This window comes from Scyliorhinus canicula, chromosome 2 (assembly GCF_902713615.1).
Source record: "Scyliorhinus canicula chromosome 2, sScyCan1.1, whole genome shotgun sequence".
Classification (NCBI taxonomy): domain Eukaryota; kingdom Metazoa; phylum Chordata; class Chondrichthyes; order Carcharhiniformes; family Scyliorhinidae; genus Scyliorhinus; species Scyliorhinus canicula.
Window position 1 is genome coordinate 266,256,213 of NC_052147.1, and position 24,284 is coordinate 266,280,496.

A 24,284-nucleotide genomic window follows, 5' to 3' on the forward strand; every position below is an offset into this window, starting at 1 on the left:
GTGCAGACGGTGAAGATGACGGTCCTCCCGAGATTCCTGTTCGTGTTTCAATGTCTCCCCATCTTTATTCTGCGGTCCTTTTTTAAACGGGTCACAAAGTGATCTCTGGCTCTGTTTGGGTGGGTAAGACCCCGCGGGTAAGGAAGGTAATGCTTGAGTGGAGTCGGGGAGAGGGCGGGCTGGCACTGCCAAATTTTAGTAACTATTACTGGGTGGAGAATATAGCCATGATCAGGAAGTGGGTGGTGGGGGAGGGGTCGGCATGGGAGCGTATGGAGGCGGCTTCATGCAAGGGTACCAGTTTGGGGGCGTTGGTAACTGCGCCTCTGCCGTTCCTGCCAGCGCGGTACTCCAACAGCAGCCCCGTGGTGGCGGCCCTGAGCGTCTGGGGGAAATGGAGGAGACATGTTGGAGCAGAGGGAGCATCGGTCTGGTCCGCAATCTAATAATCACCGGTTTGCCCCGGGAAGTATGGATGGGGGGTTCCGGATATGGCGGAGAGCTGGGATTGAGAGGATGGGGGATATGTTTATAGAGGGGAGCTTTCAGAGTATGAGGGCGCTGGAGAAGAAGTTTGGGTTGGCGAGGGGAAATTAATTCAGGTATCTGCAGGTGCGGGACTTCCTAAGTAAACAGGTGTCAACCTTCCCGCTCCAACCGCTAAGGTGGGATTCAGGACAGAGTAGTTTCCAGAGAGTGGGTAGGAGAAGGGCGCATCTCGGACATTTACAAGGAACTTATGGGGTCAGAGGAGACACAGACCGAGGAGCTGAAGCACAAGTGGGAGGAGGAGCTGGGAGGAGAGATAGAGGACGGTCTATGGGCGAACGCGTTGAGTAGAGTCAACACGTCGTAACATGTGCCAGGCTCAGCCTGATACAATTTAAGGTCGTTCACCGGGCTCACATGACAGTGGCCCGGATGAGCAAATTCTTTGGGGTGGAACACAGGTGTGCAGAGTGTGCGGGAGGGCCAGCAAACCATGCCCACATGTTCTGGACATGTCCGATGCTTAGGGGATTTTGGCAGGGGTTTGCGGATGTCATGTCCACGGTGTTAAAAACAAGGGTGGCACCGAGTCCAGAGGTGGTGATTTTCGTGTGTCGGAAGACCCGGGAATCCAGAAGGAGAAAGAGGCAGACGTTCTGGCCTTTGATTTCCTGGTAGCCCGGAGACGGATACTATTAGCTTGGAGGGACTCAAAGCCCCTGAAGTCGGAGACCTGGCTATCGGACATGGTAGCTCTCTCTGGAGAAAATCAAGTTCGCTTTGAGAGGGTCACTGTTAGGGTTCGCCCGGAGGTAGCAACTGTTCATCAACTTCTTCGCGGAAAATTAATCGTCAGCAGAAGGGTGGCGGGGGGGGGGGGGGGGGGGGGGGGGGGGGGGTTAGTTTAGCTTCGAGTAGGGGATTAATAAAGGTGGGAGCTGTCAGGGAGGGAGACGGCTTTTGCACTATGTTTATGGTTTCATGTATTGTTTATTGTGTTGTTGTTACAATACCAAAAATACCTCAATAAAATGTTCAATTAAAAAAAGATATAAGACTGTTTAGATATTTCCAATTCCGCCCCTATTTTGAAACTTGTCATAATGCAAGCAGGCAAGTTGTTTAGATTTTTTTTTTTTTAAACCCTCGTAAATGTTTTACCTTCACAGGAACCTCCGCCTGCACTTTCAAATTGTTACTTTTCATGTCGTCGGAAAGCCCCGGGCACGAGGCATTGGCTGTGTTCTTGAGGTCCTTATCCAAAAACTTCACAATTTCATCCTGACACAAACAGACGACATTTTAAAATGAAGCACCCTTCCAGACAGACGTTTTGCCCAAACTCCAATACTATCAATATCATCACTATCAGAGAAGTCCTCATTCCGAGGATTCAAAATGTTGGCGTGATGCCATCGTCTCCTCTGGGGCCAAGAAAGAGTTTGAACTACTCGTTGATACCATAAGACATAGGAGCAGAATTAGGCCACTCGGCCCATCGAGTCTGCTCCGCCATTCAATCATGGCTGATATTTTCTCATCCCCATTCTCCTGCCTTCTCCCCATAACCCCTGATCCCCTTATTAATCAAAAACCAATTAATAATTGAACCAATACAAATACGAGAAAACCTTTTGGGATGTTAGCAGTGAAACTGGAGGATGGATGTTATCAGGCAATCGCTGTGTTTTAATGTCTCGAAGGAAGGGCTCTGATGAAATGAGTGAGATGTAAACCATGATGGAGTAAATTGTACACGGCTTATGAAGGGAGTTGGTATGATTGGAGATCATTGTCTTAGAATAAAGGGATCAGCCATTTAGGATTGGATGAGAGTACATTTAGTCAAACGAACAGTTATAAATCTTTGGGATTCTCTAGTCAAGGGCTGTGGATGCTCGATCATTGAGTCTATTCAAGAGACAGATATCAATAGATCTTTTGGATTAAGGGAATGGAGGGAAGGCGAAGTCGAGGCTTCTTTGAGAACACCAAAGAAGCAACCTCTACCATCTAACAAGGACAGCAATTGCGTGGGAACTCCACAACCTGCAAGCTCCACTCCAAGCCACACACCTTCCTCACTTGGAAATATAGTGCTGTTCTTTCAACATCTTGGGGTCGAAGTCCTGCACTGCGGTGTACCTACAGCGGTGCTATGTCTTTTCGTCCGACGACATTTCGTCCAACGACACTTCGTCCACGTCATTTCGTCCAACGTCTTTTTGTCCGCCCGTCTTTTGGTCCAACGTCATTTTGTCCGGTGATTTTTTTCGTCAAAGATTTTTTGTGACTTTTTACGTGTTTTTGCTGGATGATTTTTTTTGTCAAAGACTTTTTGTAACTTAACTTTTAGTAACGGGGGATCAGGCGACTTCATGTACGCGATATAAGAAAATAACTGAACGCCTCAAAAGATTGGTCGTTGAATATGATCCCACAGCGAAAATTGATTTCTTGAGGAATGTTGCTCACAATTTACATCAATTTTAAGTAATTTCGGGAATTCATCAGTAGTAAACTTTTAGATCTTTTTAACTGCATTTTTAGATTTTTTAACTTTTTAACTGCATTTTTAAGCTTGCATTTTACTTGAATTTCATCAATTACTTGCATTTTAGCAATTAAATTCACTTGCTGTATTGTGCCTGCTTTCTATCAATTAAATGCTTTTATACGGAGTTGATTTGCAATTGGTTAATTGGACGAAGTGACGTTGGACCAAAAGACGGGCGGACAAAAAGACGTTGGACGAAAAGACGTGGACAAAGTGTCGTTGGACGAAATGACGTCGGACGAAAAGACGCGACACGACCTACAGCACATGGACTGCAGTGGTTTCAACAAGCTGGCTCACCGCCACTTTCTCAAGAGCAATTCGGGATGGGCAATACATGCTGGCCTAGCCAGTGATATGTACATCCCAAAACAGAAGGAAAGTGGAGATTGTCAAACGGCAGAGTCGGCTTGAAGGGCTAAAGAGACGAGCCCTACTCCTTATACTCTTACAAGTTAAAAGGCCTTTCCCCATTTGAGGTTTTGTGATGTCCTTTGGCAACAGAAGTAGAATTTACATTCAATTTTGAACATTAACAGGGTGGCACAGTGGTTAGCACTGCTGCCCCACAGGGACCTGGTTCAATTACGGCCTCGGGTAACTGTATGGAGTCTGCACGTTCTCGCCGTGTCTGCGTGGGTTTCCTCCCACAGTCCAAAGGTGCGCAGGTTAGATGAATTGACCGTGATAAATTGCACTTAGTGTCCAAAAGAAAGGTTAGGTGGGGTTACTGGGTTACGGGGATAGGGTGAAGGTGTGGGCATAAGTGGGGTGCTCTTTCCAAGGGTCCGTGCAGACTCGATGGGCCGAATGGGCTCCTTCTGCACTGTAGAGATTCTATTTTAATCTGCAACAGGAGTTGTGCCCTTTGTGCTAGCCAACAGCCTCACTTGAAGAGAGGATGACTAGGGGTTTTTATTTGACACAGGTATCTCAGTTGAAACTATGTCGGAGCGTTTTACGACGGCATCATCTGGCTCCTAGGATCAGCGGTGCGGAGTCGCACAGGGGGCCAGCACGGCACTGGTGAGTCTCACGCTGGTCCAGTTGCTGATACGGAGCCGGCAGGGCCGGCGCGAGTTCGCGCATGGGCTACCTTCTCCGAAGACCTACACAGGGGCCCGGTGTGGAGGAACATAGGCCCCTGCCGGGATAAGCCCGCCCACTGATCGGTAGGCCCCGATCGCAAGCCAGGCCACCGTGGGGGGGCTGTGTTGAGCGGTCCCCGACTGGCGTTGTAGTGGCATCGTGTGATTCGCACCCCCCCCCCCCCGACCGGCGATTCTCCGACTCAGTGTGGAGCCGGAGAATCCCGCCCCTCATTCCTACCTGGCTATTGACATTCGCACTAAGGATGTCGGACCTGGTCCCGGGTACCGGACTGCTCTCTATCTGGAGTTGTTTCAGCCTTGCTACTACTTCATCCAGTGCTGAAACATGAAGAAAGGCAAAGGGATCAAGAACAAGCAGTTAAACAAATGCAATCTACGTGTTCCCGTTGTTAATGCAATTCATACGTCGAGTTAATGAGACAGCCTCACCCCACCATTTCAGGGAATCTCTAACAACAAGGTGTTGACTTAACAAATTACATTTTTATTATTCTAATAGCTCTGCTGGAAAATGGATTAAAAATGTGTTTACTATTGAGGAACGTACATGACATAAATAATTCACCCACAGTATTAATCTAAAACTGGACATGTGTTTGATGTAGTCTTCTTGCTTCCCTCGCCATAGAGCATTCACATGTGGTGTAATATTCACACAACCAGTGTATGTCAGTCTCCATAATGGGTAGAAAGAACGGACTCCAAATCATTGAGGGCACCAGAGTGGTTGCTGATGGCCAACCAGCAAATATCTAGACCGATGCAAAAACGGTGGTAACTTGAAATGAAATGAAATGAAAATCGCTTATTGTCACGAGTAGGCTTCAATGAAGTTACTGTGAAAAGCCCCTAGTCGCCACATTCCGGCGCCTGTTCGGGGAGGCTGCTACGGGAATCGAACCGTGCTGCTGGCCTGCCTTGGTCTGCTTTCAAAGCCAGCGATTTAGCCCAGTGTGCTAAACAGCCCCTTGCATTTACTATGACACTGCTAATATGGTAAAAATGAATTTGGGTGCTCCACAAGAGTGCAACTGACAAGATTTGACACGGAGAGTAGAGAGGCAGAGGTTTGGGGGAGAGAATTCCAGTGCTTAGGGCCAGGACTGCTGAAGACTTGGCTGCTGATGGCGCAGTGATGAAAATCAGGGATGCTCAAGGGGCTAAATTTAGATGAGCTCAGAGATCTTGGGAGAGTTGCAGGGTTCGAGGAGGTTAAAGGACGCAGGGATGGGGCACGGCCATGGAAGGATCTGAACATGAAAATCAGCCACACCAATTTAAGGAATGCACCCAATTGGACAATCAGGCAAAGTTCAATTAACTGGAGTTGTGGGCAAATAACTGGGTCTTCTGTTGAAATGAGCAAACTCATGATGAAGGCCCACACTGCAGGATACCAACTATAGAAGGGAAGACAAAATAAGCCAAGTATTGTCGACAACATTTGCATTTTAAAGTTTGCCTATACAGTATAGGGAGGTACAGAGTCCCAGGGTGTTGAGGTTTTTTTAATCTGGATGAACAGAATATGAAGAGACCACCTAGCTGAACACAAGTGCCCTTTGATAATGTTTAATTACACCTTCAACTCCACACACACTGAAAAAGACTGTAATACAAAAGTAATTCAGTGTGAGGCATGGTTTTGAAGTGAAGAAATATAATGGCCTCCCTCTGCACTGTAATTCTATGAAACGCAACTATGGGCAGCACGGTAGCAAAAGTGGGTAGCACTGTGGCTTCACAGCACCAGGGTCCCAGGTTCGATTCCCTGCTGGGTCACAGTCTATGCGGAGTCTGCACGTTCTCCACATGTCTGCGTGGGTTTCCTCCGGGTGCTCCGGTTTCCTCCCACAGCCCAAAGACGTGCAGGTTAGGTGGATTGGCCATGCTAAATTGCCCTTCGTGACCAAAAAGGTTAGGAGGGGTTATTGGATAGGGTGGAAATGAGGGCTTAAGTGGGTGGGTGCAGACTCGATGGGCCGAATGGCCTCCCTCTGCACTGTATGTTCTATTTATAAAACGGTGCGCCTCAAATTATATATACACACACAAAACACACTTATCCCACTATCACAGTAGCAAAGCACCCAAAGCAGCCCGCCTCTTACCAGCTGAATCTGGTTTCTCATCTGTTCCAGCGGAGGTCAAACTTTGAACCGAATCTTCCGAAATTCCTGGCGCTGCCATGGTAACAGGCCCTCCGATGACATCATCCACACAAGTCTCCAGCAGCTCTTTGGTATCGAGTAAGTCTGTTATCTGCTCCCTGTGAATGAGGAAGAGAAAAGATAAATCCACAAAACGGTTTTAAAACATTGCTTCAGTGCTCGAACATTCAGGAAAGCTTTTCCTATTTTGGACCCACGCCCACATGCACATAAGCCACAGAGGAGAAAAAAAAGCACCCAATTCACCAACACCATTAATTTTTCAGCCAGCTTTAACACGTTCATTTGCTTTCGTTAACCCTTTGAGTGCTGAGCGAAACTTCAAAACTTTAACAAGCACACATTACTCGACATTGGTAGGGGCCGAGGGTGGCTAGAGACAGGGAGGTTTCCTCCTAGCTCATTCCCACGTCCAAAAACTGGCTTTCCAACAAATCGAGGTGATAATTTGGGGATGAAAGGTCATCAACTTGAAATGCTAGCTCGGTGTCTCCCTCCGCAGCCTTTCCAACGGTTCATTTTCAATACGAAAGAGAAAATGCTGGAAAATCTCAGCAAGTGCGGCATTTGTAGGGAGAGAAAAGAGCTAACGTTTCGAGTCCGATGACTCTTTGTCAAAGCTCGTTTGAGCTCAAAGGTTCATTTTCAATGCTCATTCCAGATTTGCAGCTTCTGCTCCATGTCCTTTTTGAGAATTTGTGAGGGCTACAACATGTGACAGGAGCACGGTCACAGTGCTCAAAGGGTTGGCAATTATTAAAGGGGCACCGCCTCCAAGAGATTGCCGTAAAGAGTTACTTTGTGGCTTAGGAGTCAAGACAGACTTGCTGTTTTGGGAGAAAGAAATTGCACCCATCCTGACATGGGCAGTTTACCAGCCTTGCAGTTTTACCATCTGATACAAATCTGATCTCAGATGGACTTCCCCACAAATCTTCATGAAGACTGCGCCCTTTTAAATATCAATTCAAAAATTAGTTGGCTAATTAATTTGGCTGCATCCCAATCATTGATGCGCCTCGTATACTTCTGGTCAGGGTGGGAGCAACAGTCAGTCAAATCATTACGAATTGTAAAGAACAGCAGCACAGAATCTCAGAACGTAACCGCCAAAACCACAGGCAAAAAAAACCCCAGAATCCCATCGAACAGCAACATTTCACTTTGAGTCACCAGTCACGGCTACAATCATGTGATTGAAGCTATTTGCAGAACATGTCCGACCCAGCCATAGGTAGACGCAGTCACTAATTAACGTAATGTAGGAGTCCCCGGGGACTTTGTTAGTAACATCGCAGGCACAATCTGTTGGCAGTAAACATTCAACAAGAAAGCGTAACTTCATCTTAGCCAATGGTCATGCCAAGAGCCATTTGTGCCACCACATCGGAAAGATAGAGTACGCTACACACCTTAGATCTAATTCTGCGCAGTTATGAAAACAACCTTACCTGCTTCAGTTACAACAGACAGATGATCAGATTTTCAACAACCTTTGAGACATTTCTGAAAGCGAGACGTTAAGAGTTTCTTCGTTCCTTCAACGGGAACACCTTTGACTGGGCGGCACAATGCATTAAAACATCAGCATAATGTGCTGGAATGATAAGGCCCAAATGGCAGGAGGCTCAGATCTTAAGGGAGGCACCAAGACGAGAGCAATTGGAGTATGAATAAATCAGTGGAAAAAACAGCACCCTTCCAGGTTCAATCTCAATACCACGTGGAGTCATACAGAGGTTGTAGTGATCTCTGTATGTAGTAATACATAATCAGACTATGTTAAGCTAGTGCAGGCAACTGAACACTAGATGGCCACACTATCAGGACCTATATAAAGGTTTTCCCGCTCTTTCCTAGTGGAGAGTGTGTCTGGAGTGCAGAGTACAGAGCTAGAGAGACTGAGGGCATAGGGCTATGTAACCACAATTCACCTTCAGAGAAATGAAAAAAAAATCCCTTCAATTCGTTCTGCTAATCCATTGCAATCAAACACCAGATATATTGGAAGCACCAACTTTATTGCTACAAGATTTTCAGCCAAACATCAGGTTTCCAGTATTCACTGCCCAATGGCAGGGCTTTAAAACAGACTTCAACTAATTTCTACACTGAAGTATAATAACATTCTCTCAATTAATTATCGTCGAGATTGACTTCATCCAGTTTTGCAAATATCTAGTTTCACAATTCGCATATTTAAGAAAATAACTTTTTACGTGGGGTCTTGGATTTAAAAAAAATATATGTATGAAACTGGTAAACACAATCCTGCTGTAAATGCAAATCAAACAAGCCAGAATTAATTACATTTAAAATTAATTAGTCGACAAGGTCAGAGTTGATGATGAAAAAGTTAACACTGAACGAACCATCGTTGAGCTTTTGGAAGAGCCTTAATGTCAACAATTATTCCAGTAAGGGATTTAAATTATTAATTTAGTTTTCAGGTGAAAAGCAGCTTTGCAAACCAGGGGGTTTCTATGTGGACCCAGGGAATCTGGGGCAGGGGCACTTCTATGCAGTAGAGATAGAAATGATTAATGTGAGTCACAGAATCAAAGAGTTGTGTTAGAGGTAAGAAGTAGTTTCGACTTCTGTTTGAAGCATGCCATTGCCACGGAGATAGGCGTGGGGGTTAGAACAATATTTTTTAAATTTAGCTGGGTGTTTCTCACAGAAAGTTTGCAGTTTGCAGCCAGTCAGCTTGGAAATGGCAGGGAGATAGCATCCGCCAGCAGTTGTGGAACTAGGGGAAACGCTATTAGGAACCAGGGACATTCTGAATGTTCAAATTCCACAGCTAGAAAACACTGAAGTCCACATTTCAAATATGATGGCACGTTAGCGATGTTGGTTTTGCTCGATTTTTAATTTAGAAATGTGAAATTTTGTGGCCTAGTTCTTTTAGTTAATCGGCAGGTGTTCGAACTTCTCTTTAAATGTCAACGGTCTCTAATGGGATCGTAACATTGTTTAGCCCCAACCCCCCCGTCAAGTGCCTGAAGACCTCTAACCCCATGCAAGAGTGGCTTGGGGACATTTTACCAAGTACAGTAAGAAATATCATTGAAAATTTTAGCTGTGTTGTAAAATAGCAACATTCCATATAAAAGAGGGAAGATTACTTAGTGCAACTATTCAATACACTACCCAAAATCTATCGGCTTTGAAAATGCTGCACAATACAACTCATTGGATAGTTTGCTGAGAAAAATTAACCTTCAATCAAGAAAGAAAAGGAACATAAATTGTGCCTTAAGTGCACATGCTTTCATTCACTTCTGTTTTATCCTTCACTAGCAAATCCTTGCTTGAGGAATCTAGAGTGGCAACATCAGTAAGCAGCCACTCAAAAGTAAAGTGCTATTGGGAGCCTTCCAGCTGTATTTCAGCCCCTTGGCAGCCAACTTAACCCAATTCCCATTCATTTTTAAAATAGCCCTTGCGATTACGATTTCTGCTCTCAAAGACTGATATGATTGAAAGGGCATGAATAAAGCCTTTAATATTTTTGAGATCGCTACAGATTCAGTACCAGAAGGCAACATTTGTGAACTATGTCTTCAGATTAACAATAGCATAACACAACGACATTTTAAACAAAATAACATGCCTTTCAACAGTCAACAGAAACATGTCCGTGGGGTTTGGTAAAGGTATTGTTCAGGATGGATGATCCCACTAAAACGGATTTGAAATTCCACTGCGTCATGGACAGAAAACGTGCAGAATCAATCAGCCCCCTGAAGAGAAGGGCTGGCTGACATCTCGGGTCGAGTCCTTTCAGAACAGGGGGAAACTGCTGGTAATTGTGGTGAGATGCACCACTGTAGATACACAGGGGGTTGGTGTGGATACACTAGGACTAAGTAAACACTAGAGGGAGCACCAGAGACATCACGACATGCAGACATACAGCTAATGAACACATAGGATAGGACACAACCAATGGGCAGTCAAGACACCCAGAGGTGACACTACCACAAGGGGGGCAACCCATATAAAAGGTTAGGGAACACATGCTCTTTCTCTTTCCACAGGCGACACAGGGGCAGATCGGAAGCATCACAGCCACACGTGGCTTAGAGCAGACTGGTTAGTTAGACTGAGTTACTATAGCAAGATCAGCAGGAGAGTCGAACTCAAGTAGAATTGTTAACTGTTCAATAAATGTGTTAAATCTCTAAGTCTGAACCTTCCTTTGTCAGAGTATACATCAAGGAAGCAGCTTATGCTACATGAAGAAGCATAACATAATAATGAGTGGAAGACTGACCAAAATATGTCAGAGGAAATGCTTTCTCCAGAATGCAGGAAAGGGGACAGAAACAACAGTTCCGATAAATGATCATGACCAGAGCATTAGCTGCGGCTTACTTCAAAATTCCAAAACCGACAAAGGGGCAGCAGGGTAGCATGGTGGTTAGCATAAATGCTTCACAGCTCCAGGGTCCCAGGTTCGATTCCCGGCTGGGTCACTGTCTGTGTGGAGTCTGCACGTCCTCCCCGTGTGCGTGGGTTTCCTCCGGGTGCTCCGGTTTCCTCCCACAGTCCAAAGATGTGCGGGTTAGGTGGATTGGCCATGCTAAATTGCCCGTAGTGTCCTAATAAAAGTAGGGTTAAGGGGGAGGTTGTTGGGTTACGGGTATAGGGTGGATACGTGGGTTTGAGTAGGGTGATCATGGCTCGGCACAACATTGAGGACCGAAGGGCCTGTTCTGTGCTGTACTGTTCTATGTTCTATGACAGGGCTTCTTCGCACCTATGCCAGCATTTTGTTTGCGCTTCCAGCACCTGATCGTTCATTACTCAAAAATGGGGCGTACGTTCACAAGGATATTAGACACTCTTGCAAACCTTTCCGCTCACCAGAACCTCCAGGAGATCCAAAGGTGAGAAACTAGGGACCCATCAGGGCCGGCGGCGGCGGTGAAAAATCTCTCCACAAGGCAAGGTCAGCCAATGGCCCATAGGTGCGGAAGAGTCAGTCCAGCCTCACAGAATGGAGATACATTTGATCACCACTGCCCAGGACCACACGGTTATTTATAAACTTCAACTTTGGCTGGAATGGCACAACACTTAACTCATGCGAGTGGAAATATGAAAGAAGAGGCAGAATTATTTGTAACATTTCCAGCCTCGAGTGGGTGGGGTGGAGAAAAAGAGCGGAATAAAATTGATCATGTGGGCAGCGCGGTAGCACAGTGGTTAACAGCGTTGTTCGCAGCGCCAGGGTCCTAAGTTCGATTCCCGGCTTGAATCACTGTCTGTGCAGAGTCTGCACCTTCTCCCTGTGTCTGCGTGGGTTTCCTCCGGTTTCTTCCCACAGGTCCCAAAAGACGTGCTGTTAGGTGAATTGGACATTCTGAATTCTCCACCTGTGTACCCAAACAAGCGCCGGAATGTGGCGACTAGGGGATTTTCGCAGTAACTTCATTGCAGTGTCAATCATAGAGTCATAGAATTTACGGTGCAGAAGGAGGCCATTCGGCCCATTAAGTCTGCACCGGCTCTTGGAAAGAGCACCCTACTTCAGCCCACGCCTCCACCCTATCCCTGTAACCCCACCTAACCTTTTTTTTTTTAACACTAATAACCTGCACATCTTTGGACTGTGGGAGGAAACCGGAGCACCCGGAGGAAACCCGCGCACACACGGGGAGAACGTGCAGACTCCGCACGGACAGTGACCCAGCCGGGAATCGAGCCTGGGACCCTGGAGCTGGGAAGCAACTGTGCTAACCACTGTGCTACCGTGTTTTGTAAGCCTACTTGTGGCAATAAGGATGATTATTTTTATTATTATTACGTGTTTTATCTCTCCTCACAAGGATATCTGTTCAAGCCATCCTAATAGCAAGGCACCAGGCAAATTACTTCCAAATGTAATGTTGACATTGTGATATTGTAGCACTGGGACTTGGTTAGGTTCCTCTACAGCTGCATGACTGAACTGACTAATATGAATGGACTGCAATGTCCTGAAGCTTGTTTTTTTTTAAAGCAGTTCTCTGACCCTAATACATATTTTAAGAAGAAAACTGCTGTATTTACACAGTCATAAAGTGTTCCGAAAATGGCTAACTCAAAACATCCCACATTGGATGCGTGTCTGGTTTTTATCAGGCCGAGCGAGTGGGATGTGTGCACAAGACTCTCTCACCTCCTGGTACGGCAGGAGGCCGGCTGGATTCTCCTGCACATATTCAATGAAATGGAAGAATTCCTAGAAACATCCCTCTGAAAAAAATGTGTTCAATTCGGTGCAATAACTCAAAAGGCACACAAAATAACGAGGGCCCTATTTTTAGTATACGCTACACAGAAACTGCAAACAAATGAGCAGCGTTATCAAATTCCATTCATTCCCCACTTAAAGTGGTAGATCTTTGCTGATTCTATAGGAAGCGGCAAGTCTCCATTAGCTTGTTTGAGTAGTCATTCTGTGCCACCTTGGGCAGAGTACGTCAAAGGCATTTCAACTATGGGGGGGGGGGGGGGGGGGGGAGGGGGAGGGGGGGGGAGAAGCGGAGCCTACATAACTGTAATAGCTCAGAGGTGTGTGCATGTAGAAGGGTTCTCGAAACATGTTTTGTTTGTGCTATTAATTCTGAACATAATGCTTTTCCATTTTTCAAATAAAGTTACTTTATGTCTACCTGTACAATACAATCTACAGCTCCACCCGTACTCCAAGGGGGCTGATCTTTTTAAAATTCTAATTATTCATTCATGCACCAATATGCATAACAGTGTCTGCCATAACTCAGTTGGTAGCACACTTGCCCGAGTCAAAAGGTTACACGTTCATAGGATGCTTGCATTCAGCTCATCAAATCCAGGTTGTTCCTCTGAAAGAGCAATTTTACCATACCCACCCCCCCTACCCTTTCCCCACAGCCCTACAAAGTTTCCCCCACGTAAGTACTTATTTGCCTTTGAAAGCCATGATTGAGTCTTCCTTGACCATACTCTTGGGCAGTGCACTCCAGATCCTAAACACTCTGCGGAAAAAAAGTCCCTCCACGTGTTGCCTTTGGTTCATTTGCCATTCAGCTTTCAATTGGAGTCCTCTGCTTCTCATCCCTTTCCCCCAATGGAACAGTTTCTCTCTAACTACTCTGTCCAGACCCCTCGTGGCTTTGAACACCTCTGCCAAATCTCCCCTCAACCTTCTCCTTGGTAAGAGTAGTCCCAGCTTCTCTCATCTGCCACAGTACTGAAGTTCCTCGCCCCCCCGAGCCATTCTTGCAAATTTCTTCTGCACCTAAGTTTTCACAACCTAAACGTGGACAGAAGTTGATATCAAAACAGAGGTTTGTCCAATTCAAGAGAGACTTGAACACAGAGATTTATAACCACACTCCAGTGCAGTGCTGAGGGACAGGGCACAGTCAGATGCAATCTTGGAGTTCCCTTCTCTTTCCAAATGTGATGTAAAAGACTCCATGACACTATTTCAAAGAAGAGGAGGGGAGTCATCCCCACTGTCCTGGCCAATATCAACTCCTCAACCAGCATGACTAAAACAGATTATTGGGTCATTGTTACTTTGCTGTTTTTAGATCAACGCCCTGTTCAAATTGGCTGCCTTGTTTCCTACTTTATAACATGGACTACATTTCATTAGCTGGCTAGATAAATTAGCTGTTGTCCATGAAGGACCATAGACATCTCTCCCTTGTTGACACAAGCTCTTGGTAATATAGCTTGAAGGAAATAATTCCTCATCAAGCGAGAAGCAAGATTTGGCCTCCATGAATTACCAGAGACAATACGGGCATTGAACGCATTCTGTTGGCATCATTCTTCATCACCCTCGAGGTGCAAAGAACATCGGCGTGTCGCGAGGTTCGACACATCAGACAGAACGACTTGCACTTGCAAAACGTCTTTCATAGCTTCACAATGTTCCAATGTGCTCTACAGCCAGGGATGCACTTTTCGAAGATGCAGAAATGGAGGAATAAAGTTAGATACATCACTGCTGAAAACTCATTTGAAGTACCAGGGGTGAGCAACTAGAAATTTAAATTGGGGAATAAACATTGAACCGTTTCCCCCCTGCCTTAAAACTAATACGTTGGTAAAGGGCGGAACGGAAATTACTCATGTGTTCAAGCAACATGTATATTTGTTTCTGGAGAGAGGAGCTCGAGTGACCATTGCAAGGGTTGCGGTCATAGTCAAACCAGTCACAGGCTCCTGGCACTGAATGGCCCTCTCCGCCAAAACTCCCCAACAGACGGTTTCCAATCTGTGGCCTCTGGCAATGAGCAGCTCCAAGCTGCTGGCAATCCAGCCCTGGGTCCAATTTTCAAAGAAATGTGGAATTTTTTCAGGCCCTGGGACTTGGAAAGACCGCTTTTCATTCTGATGCCTCGGGAGTCTTACATAGAATTTACAGTGCAGAAGGAGGCCATTCGGCCCATCGAGTCTGCACCGGCTCTTGGAAAGAGCACCCTACCCCCTACCCAAGGTCAACACCTCCACCCTATCCCCATAACTCAGTAACCCCACCCAACACTAAGGGCAATTTTGGACACTAAGGGCAATTTATCATGGCCAATCCACCTAACCCGCACATCTTTGGACTGTGGGAGGAAACCGGAGCACCCGGAGGAAACCCACGCACACACGGGGAGGACGTGCAGACTCCGCACAGACAGTGACCCAAGCCGGAATCGAACCTGGGACCCTGGAGCTGTGAAGCGATTGTGCTATCCACAATGCTACCGTGCTGCCTGTACCGTCGCTACATCTTAAATCAGAACACTGTGCACCATGGTTAGAATCAGCATCGAGAAGCATGCAAATCATTGGTAAACAGTTGGACCCAAAAATAAGCTATCCGTGAAAGATTTTTAAAAATACAGAACAGAATATGGTCGTAAAATGCACTTTATAGATGTAAAAGAATCTGCCCAACACTGACACAGCTCAATAACAGAAACAGAATTAAAGGCAAAAAAAACTATTGATTACAATTCTAAAATGTTGAAAAAGACAGTGTCATTAAGAGCTAAACAGAATCAGCAATAATATGTGGTCCGTAAATACGAGCACAGTTAATGTGATATTGGCGAATAAAGTACATGTACATATAACTGTGTGCGCATCACCCACCTCCTGTATCATTACACCATGTTAGCTTTTTCTTCCCCCCTCTTTCCAAGCCCCTTAATCCCCTTGACAAAAATAAAAGCACCAGCGCAGTCAACATTCGATTGCTGAGCGACAAACGTCAGGTCCAGATTAACAGGAAGGTGAAGAGAAGGCAGCTTCTTTTTCGGAGCACCCAGTCCTGTGGAGGCCGCACATGAGATGCAACCTCAACATTTGACACCACTTGGGGAACTAACTAGACAAAGGCTCCAATGAGGAGAAGAGAAAAATAGCACCCAACAGCGTTCCTGCTCTTTGTTACTGATTGAACTGAACAATCACAATTCCCCTGCTTTAAGGGACAGAAAGGCATTTCTGCTAAAGAAAACAATACTCCAGTATTTGTAACGATAATTCCTGACATGGGGTGGGAGTGAGTGAGAGCAACAAAATAAAAAGAGGCACAGAGAGACTGCGCAATGGTCAACCGTCAAAGGAAAATTCACGCCTTTCAAAGGGCCATCAACCCATGATTAACGTGGAACCATGGTTGATTCTATTACTCTGCTCCCTGCACATCGCTCCTGCTCCAGAAGCAAGAGATAGTAAATGTTCAATCATGTCCCGCCAATCACGACTCCTGATTCAGGCATGAACCACGGAATAAAATGATAGAATTCCTACAGTGCAGGAGGAGGCCATTCAGCCCATCGAGTCGGCACCGACCCTCTGAAAGAGCACCCTACCCTGGCCCCTCCCCCCTCTCTCCGGTAATGGCACCTCATCTGCACATCTTTGGACACAAAAGGGCAATTTATCATGGCCAATCCACCGAACCCACACATCTTTGGACTGTGGGAGAAGACAGGAGCACCGGGAGGAAACCCACACAGACATGAAATGAAAATGAATGAAAATCACTTATTGTCACGAGTAGGCTTCAATGAAGTTACTGTGAAAAGCCCCTAGTCGCCACATTCCGGCGCCTGTCCGGGGAGGCTGGTATGGGAATTGAACCGTGCTGCTGACCTGCTTTGTCTGCTTTAAAAGCCAGCGATTTAACCGAGTGAGCTAAACCCGTCCCTGAGGAGAACATGAGGAGAACGTGCACACTCCGCACATACGGTGAGCCAAGCCTGGAATCAAACCCCAGTCCCTGGCGCCATGAGGCAGCACTGCACGATTTTCAAAAGCCGATTGCTCTTTTCTTTCAAAAATCCAAGATTGCTGCTGTTGGATCTAGGCTCCAATCTAGGCCGGTGTGCATACGTCACAGAATAAGGGAGGGACATGAAGATACGTGGTTACGGGATACCATACATTGCGGAGGGACGTTATTCTCAATACAAGATTCAGGGGATTGAAGAGGACACTCTATTAACAGGCATAAAGCCATTTAATTTCGACAAAGACACTTAACTTGCTGCTCACCTGGTTTGAACGCAAACTGACCGGATAAAATTCTCGCACTATTATTTCAGCAAGGAGCACATTACCAACAGATTTCAATGAACATCCCTCTTTTCATTCCCCTGCCCTTTCCCCAACCATTCAAGGCACTTAGCATATCATCACTGAGCAGGCGGTAGCTCTTCCTGGCCAGTTTGCAGTCTGTGCGTATTCATCACCGAGTTGAGCCAGCTTGAGCGGGTCTTTTCTTTGGGCTGGGGTAACAAAGGCTTGGCAGTGTTTACTGTGCTGCATTCTTCAGATTGTGCTCATACACAAACTCAGTGTAGTTTCTGTTCGCGGCTGTGGCCAGAGCTGGCGAGTCCAGCGTACATCCAGCGGCTCGGGGGTCATCAGCACGAGGCAGCCTGGACCGTAGGGTAGAGTGAGCGGTTAGCGACGGGCAGGCACGGGTGGAAATGGAAACAAAGAGGTTGGTGGCAAGGGTGCAAAGCCGCAGCACAGTGAGTGAGACAGAAAAAGGTTTAAAGCATTGAGATCTCCTTTGACAGCTCCATGCACTGCAGCAATCCTTTCCCAACACAGGGTTATGCAGTAAGTGTGTAAAGAGTTAACATTGTCAACTTGGAATGGTAAGTATTGGGGAATAGAAATCGTCCTCGACAACTATTTTTAAACAGCTGTTTCTGGAATTCAACTCTTAAACCTTTGTGCCTCTCCATCTGCTTTAAAAGCCTATCTTTAAACCTACTTTCGTTGACCATGTTGCTGATCACTTTCTTAATGCCATCTCAGGGTCAACTTTTTTGTCTGATTACAAGCCTCTGAAATGTTTACTATATGAAAGGTGCTATATAAATGCAGGTTGTTCTGGTTATGTCGCGCCCATCACTCTAATTTTTTTAAAAGTTTACTCAGAGTATTATTTAACTCACACCCAATACTAGCCGTAGAGGCCCTACTGCTTCACATTCCAATCCAAACCTCCCTGGTTACAACAACTCATTTGGACAGCCTGACAAATTTCATGGTTCAGCCACTAAGTGGAAGTGTCAGATCGTACGACCTCAGACAACTGCAAGGGCAGACGTGGGGTGGAGGAAGGGTTGAAGGGGGTTTGTGGAGGGTGCAAAAGAACCATTCCCAGGAGGAATGCACATAAACTGCACCCATTCCGGCTGACCATTGTGCAATATTGATGGTGCTGGTGACCGAGGCCAGAAAGCCCCTCATTTCAACTAGAAAGTAAAAGCAGACAAATTATTCATTTGACCGAATCTGATCACTTGCCTGAACTAACATGCCTGGAGGATCAAAGAAAAATTGTGTCACGCAGAGAAAATTCGACAATGAGCACAGCACAGCCACAGAGATTTCACATTATTATTTAAAAAGGTGCCACAGATTTCACTCACACATTCTACTCTCTTTATGTAACTATCAGCATCATTCTTCGCTTAATCGCCCCGATATACATTCCTTTTGTCCTCTGTCCTCGACATCTTTGTCTCTCTCCACCTATTGCTGGCCCCCTATCCAGCCCCTCCCCCGCCACAATATAAATCTGACCCCATTTCCAGTCCTCTCTGACAAAGAGTCACCCAGACTGGAAATGTTAGCTCCCTTCTCTCTCCACAGAGATTGTCCAGTATTTTCTGTTTTCGTTTCAGATTCCAGCATCCGCAGTAATTTGCTTTTAGCCACAGACTCCTAATCGCCTTGTGGTAGCGCTCTCTCAGTGAGTAACAAAAGCTGACAATATTACTATAGTACCAGATTATTTGATTTCCTTTTCATTCATTTTTTGGATGTGGGCATTGCTGCAGCATTAGGGCAGCATTGATTGCCCATCCCAAATTTCCCTTAAGGTGGCGCTGAGCTGCATTCTTGAACTGTTGCCGTCCCCGAGGTGCAGGCAGACCCACTGTGCTGTTAGCAAGGGAGTTCCAGGGTTTTGACCCAGCGAAAGTGAACGAACAGCGATATATTTCCAAGTCAAGATGGTGAGTGACTTGGAGGGGAACTCCCATACGGCGGTGTTCCCATGTCTCTTGCCCTTGCCTTTCTAGATGGTGGCAGGCGTGGGTTTGGAAGGTGCTGCCGAAGGAGCCTTGGGCGAGTTCCTGCAGTGCATCATGTAGATGGTGCATACTGCAGCTACTGTGCATCGGTGGTGGAGGGAGTGAGTGTATGTAGTTGGGGTGCCAATCAAGTGGGCTGCTTCGTCCTGGATGGTGTCAAGCTCGTGTTGTTGTTGGAGCTGTACTCATCCAGGCAAGTGGGGAGTATTCCATTGCACTCCTGACTTGTGCCTTGTAGATGGTGGACAGACTTTGGGGAGGTAGGAGACGAGCGACCAACCATTAGACTCCTCTGACCTGCTCTTGTAGCCATATATGGGCTGGTTTAGCTCAGTGGGCTAGGCAGCTGGTTTGTGATGCAGAACAAGGCCAGTAGAGCAGGTTCAATTCCCGTACCAGCTTACCCGAACAGGCGCCAGAATGTGGCGACTTGGGGCTTTTCACAGTAACTTCATACTTGCAACAATAAACGGTCATCATTATTAGTAGTAGTTATATTCTGGTCCTGTTCAATTACTGGTAGGGTGGGAATGGAAGGATACGGACTCCGTAAGTGCATACGGTTAAAGTTTAGGCAAGTATCAAGGTCAACCCTAGCTTGGAGGGCTGGAGGGCCTGTTCCTGTGCTCTATTGTTCTTTGTTCATTTTTAGGTACACCCAGTGCTGCTCCTGGCATGTTCTCCTGCACTCTTCATTGAACCAGAGCTGATGCCCTGGTTTGGTGGCAATAGTAGACTGGGTGATAGGCCAGGCCATAACTTAAAGAGATAGTGATCGCTGAAAGCTCAAAGCGCCTCATGGTTGCCCAGTCTTGAGTTGCTAGATCTGCTCAAAATCTATTTCATTTTGCACCGTGCTGGTGCCAAACAACATGATGGGAGGGTTTCTTCAGTCTTCACAAGGGCTGTGTGGTGGCTATTTCACCAATACGGTCATGGACAGATGGATATGTAGTAGGCAGGCTGGTGAGGACGAGGTCAAGTAGGTTTTGTTGGTACCCTCACTACCTGCCGCAGATCTAATCTCACAGCCATGTCCACACTGTCGTGGTGCTACTGAGCCACTCTTGGTAATGGACATTTGGAGCCCCCCAGCCAGAGTACGTTCTTGCCCATACCATCCTCACTTGCTGCGTAAAAAAAGTTTGTTCTTTTTGCTCATAACTTTAAATGGGCAGCACGGTAGCATTGTGGTTAGCACAATTGCTTCACAGCTCCAGGGTCCCAGGTTCGATTCCCGGCTTGGGTCACTGTCTGTGCGGAGTCTGCACGTTCTCCCCGTGTGTGCGTGGGTTTCCTCCGGGTGCTCCGGTTTCCTCCCACAGTCCAAAGGTGTGCAGGTTAGGTAGATTGGCCATGATAAATTGCCCTGAGTGTTGGGTCGGGTTACTGGGTTATGGGGAGAGGGTGGAGCTGTGGACCTTGGGTAGGGTGCTCTTTCCAAGAGCTGGTGCAGACGAATGGCCTCCTTCTGCACTGTAAATTCTATGATTCTTTGAAATCTGTGCCCTCTCGATTATTTCACAAATGGGAACAAATTTTCCCTGACGGCTCTGTCCAGAGCCGTCAGGATTTTTCCCCCCCTTTTAAAAAAAATAATTTTACAGTACCCAATTCATTTTTTCCAATTAAGGGGCAATTTAGCGTTGCCACTCCACCTACCTTGCACATCTTTGGGTTGTGGGGGTGAAACCCACGGAAACACGGAAGAATGTGCAAACTCCACACGGACAGTGACCCACAGCTTGGATCAAACTGATGAAGGAGCTATGCTCCAAAAGCTAGTGATTCCAAATAAACCTGTTGGACTTTAACCTGGTGCTTTAAGACTTCTTACAACAACGCCTAGGTTAGCGTATGCTTTATTAACAGTTCTCTCAACTTGTCCTGTCGCCTTCAAACACTTCTGCTCATATAACCAGACCCCTCTGCTCCTGCAACCACTTTAGAATTGTCCCCTTTGTTCGATATTTCCCCTCCTTGCTCTTCCTATCAAAATGAATCACTTCATACTTCACTGCATTGAATTTCATCTGCCAACTGTTGGCCCATTCCACCAACGTGTCGATGTCCTTCTGAAGTTCTACACTGCTTCTCACAGTTCTAAACGCTTCCAAGTTTCACATCATCCTCAAAGTTTGACACTGTGCCTTGTGCACCAAAATCTAGGCCACTAATATACATCAGGATGTGAAGGGGTCCCAACACCGACCCCAGTGGAACGCCACTATAGAATCCCGACACTGTAGGAGGCTATTCAGCTCATCGAATCTGCACCAAACCTCCGAAACAGCACCCTATCTAGGCCCACACCCCTGCCTATCCCCATAACCTGCACATCTTTAGACACCAAGGGGCAATTTACCATGGCTAATCCACCTAACCTGCACAGGGCAGCACAGTATCACAGAGGTTAGCACTGTTGCTTCACAGCAGCAGGGACTCGGGTTCGATTCCTGGTTTGGGTCACTATCTGTGCGGAGTCTGCACGTTCTCCCTGTGCCTGCGTGGGTTTCTTCCGGGCGCTCCGGTTCCCTCCCACAAGACGTGCTTGTCTGGTGAATTGAACATTCTGAATTCTCCCTCCGTGTACCCGAACAGGCGCCAGAGCGTGGCAACTAGGGGATTTTCACAGCAACTTCATTGCACTAACGTAAACCTACTGGTGACACTAATAAAGATTATTATCTTTGGAGAAAACCGGAGCACTCGGAGGAAACTCATGCAGACACAGAGGAAAGGTTCAAACTCCACACAGTCAGCCACTTAAGCAAGGAATCGAACCCTAGTCCCTAGCACTCTGCGGCAGCAATGCTAACCATTGTGCCGCCAACCACAAAGCTCCTCCAGTCCACTGCTTTCTGTTTCCTGTCACTCAGCCAATTTCTAATCAATCTTGTTACTGGCCCTTTTACTCCATGAGTAATAACCTTGTGCACTGGTCTGTTGTATGGCACTGTATCAAAAGCCTTCTGGAAATTACTGTACTGCAATAGCCATATCAACTCTGTTACCTCTTCAAACAAACTCCACCACGTTATTTACACATGATTTGCTCTGAACTAATCTCCAGACCAGCTTCCCAAGGGCAATTTGAACAAAGAACAAAGGAAAGTACAGCATAGGACCAAGCCCTTCGGCCCTCCAAGCCCGTGCCGACCATGCTGCCCGTCTAAACTAAAATCTTCTACACTTCCTGGGTCCGTATCCCTCTATTCCCATCTTATTCATGTATTCATGTAGGGGCTTTTCACAGTAACTTCATTGAAGCCTACTCGTGACAATAAGCGATTTTCATTTTCATTCATTTCATTTCATATTTGGCAAGATGCCCCTTAAATGCCACTATCATCCCTGCTTCCACTACCTCCTCCAGCAGCAAGTTCCAGGCACCCACTGGAACTTGCCCCGTACATCTCCTCTAAACCTTGCCCCTTGCACCTTAAACCTATGCCTCCTAGTAATTGACTCCGCTACCCTGGGAAAAAGCCTCTGACTATCCACTCTGTCTATGCCCCTCATAACTTTGTAGACCTCTATCAGGTTCCTCTCAACCTCCGTCGCTCCAACCGTTCCTCATAGCTAATGCCCTCCATACCAGGCAACATCTTGGTAAATCTCTTCTGCGCCCTCTCTAAAGCCTCCACATCCTTCTGGTAGTGTGGCGCCCAGAATTGAACACTGTATTCCAAGTGTGGCCTAACTAAGGTTCTATACAGCTGCAACATGACTTGCCAATTCTTATACTCAATGCCCCGGCCAATGAAGGCAAGCATGCCATTATGCCTTCTTGACTACCTTCTTCACCCGTGTTGCCCCTTTCAGTGACCTAGAGATGGGCAATAAATGCTGGCTCAGCCAGCAACGTCTATGCCCATGAATGAATAAATGAAAAAGAAAGTACTCATAAAATGCACGCTTTTTTTGCTTCGGGAGATGATTGAGGCATCAAGTCAGGCCTACATAACCCGGAAGCAGAGCGTCATCAGTCACAGGGGCTAGTGAGTGCTGAGGTGTGTTGGCTAGAAGGTCAGCCTCAGGTGTTTGGGACATCTTTAGGTTCTCTAGCTCTCACCTCCCCCACCCACCCTTCATGGACATTTATAGCCTCCATTACAACTCATTCCCCCACCCATGCCCCATTGCCTATCACACCCTACATGCCCGCTCATGTCCCCCATCCACACTCACTCCACCTACATAGTCACTCACCCCAGATCCACCAAGGGCACACCTCGGGAGCCGTGGTGCGATGAAAAAAAGCAACCTAATACAGCTCTCCCTCCTACAAACCTGAAAATGAAAAACATGCCCGTTCATAAAACCCATTCAAATATTTTAAGAATCAAGTGGTTAATCGCTGATAAAAACAAACAAAATTGTACTCCGACCCCTCAAAAACATCTAATTCTTTAGTCGACTCTTTATACTGTTAATCAAACTGTGAACTTAGAATCCCTCACTTTTGAAACTCGACCAAGCATTCATAATGACACACTGGGATGAATTCTACGCCTCCCCTCCTGCTGGCAGCATCTTCCAATCAAACCAAATGAACTTTTGAATGGCTCAACGCATTTTCCGGCCCCACCCTTGCTGCAACAGGACCACAGAATCCTGTCCAATCAAAGCCTTAGGCTATGTCAACAGAGAACTCTATTGAAACTGCATCATCAGATCCGCTACTTTTTTTGAACTGACATCTATCAATCAAAACACTCCAGCAGTGGTTTATTTTTTATAAAAAACTCTTGACAGCTGCATCAGATTTGGGTATTTAATAAACTTATCATGGGCAACTATGAAGACCCTGGCCACCCTTGAGAGCGTTCATTTCTTCTCCATCAATGTGTGGCTCCCAGACTGTGGGCTATGTTGCAATAGGCAGAACACAGCACAGAGTTAAAATGGTCCTGCTGAGTTTGTGTTTTCCGTCTGGATGAATCATGCTTCGTCCTCTTTTCCCCGAATGGTAAAAATTGGATCAGACAGATAGAAGGGCGGGAATTCTGCATCCGGTTCCTCCCTGCTATTTGTTAAAATCTGGCCCAGAGTCTCTTTTTCCCATCCATGTACAGTGTGTGTGGGGAGCTGCGGAAATTTGTCAAGTGTAAATAAATTCTATGACAGTCCGATGTGTGCACTCCATGCAGAACTAATGCGCGAGATATCAATGCTTTAGAATGAAGGCGGAGAAGGATGTACAAAGATTCTCAAGTGCAGAGATTTGAAGGGCAGTGATGAAAGTCTAGAAAAAGCAACATTTAAGAGTGGACAGTGAGAGACACAGTGCATTCAGAGGACTCAGCATGATTAACAGGCACAATGATACAATATTCTCTCGCAATCACTT

General features: G+C 46.3%; 1 protein-coding gene across 1 annotated transcript in view; it reads right to left on the reverse strand.

The window, feature by feature from the left end:
* epb41l5 (erythrocyte membrane protein band 4.1 like 5) overlaps nt 1-24,284 on the reverse strand; it is a 104,033-nt gene that overhangs the window by 25,347 nt on the left and 54,402 nt on the right. The window contains exons 15-17 of the mRNA XM_038790307.1: nt 6,270-6,427; nt 4,376-4,476; nt 1,651-1,770 (exon numbers count right to left, since the gene is read on the reverse strand). Of these exons, the coding sequence (XP_038646235.1) occupies nt 1,651-1,770; nt 4,376-4,476; nt 6,270-6,427 (379 nt within the window). The remainder of the gene's footprint in view (nt 1-1,650; nt 1,771-4,375; nt 4,477-6,269; nt 6,428-24,284) is intronic.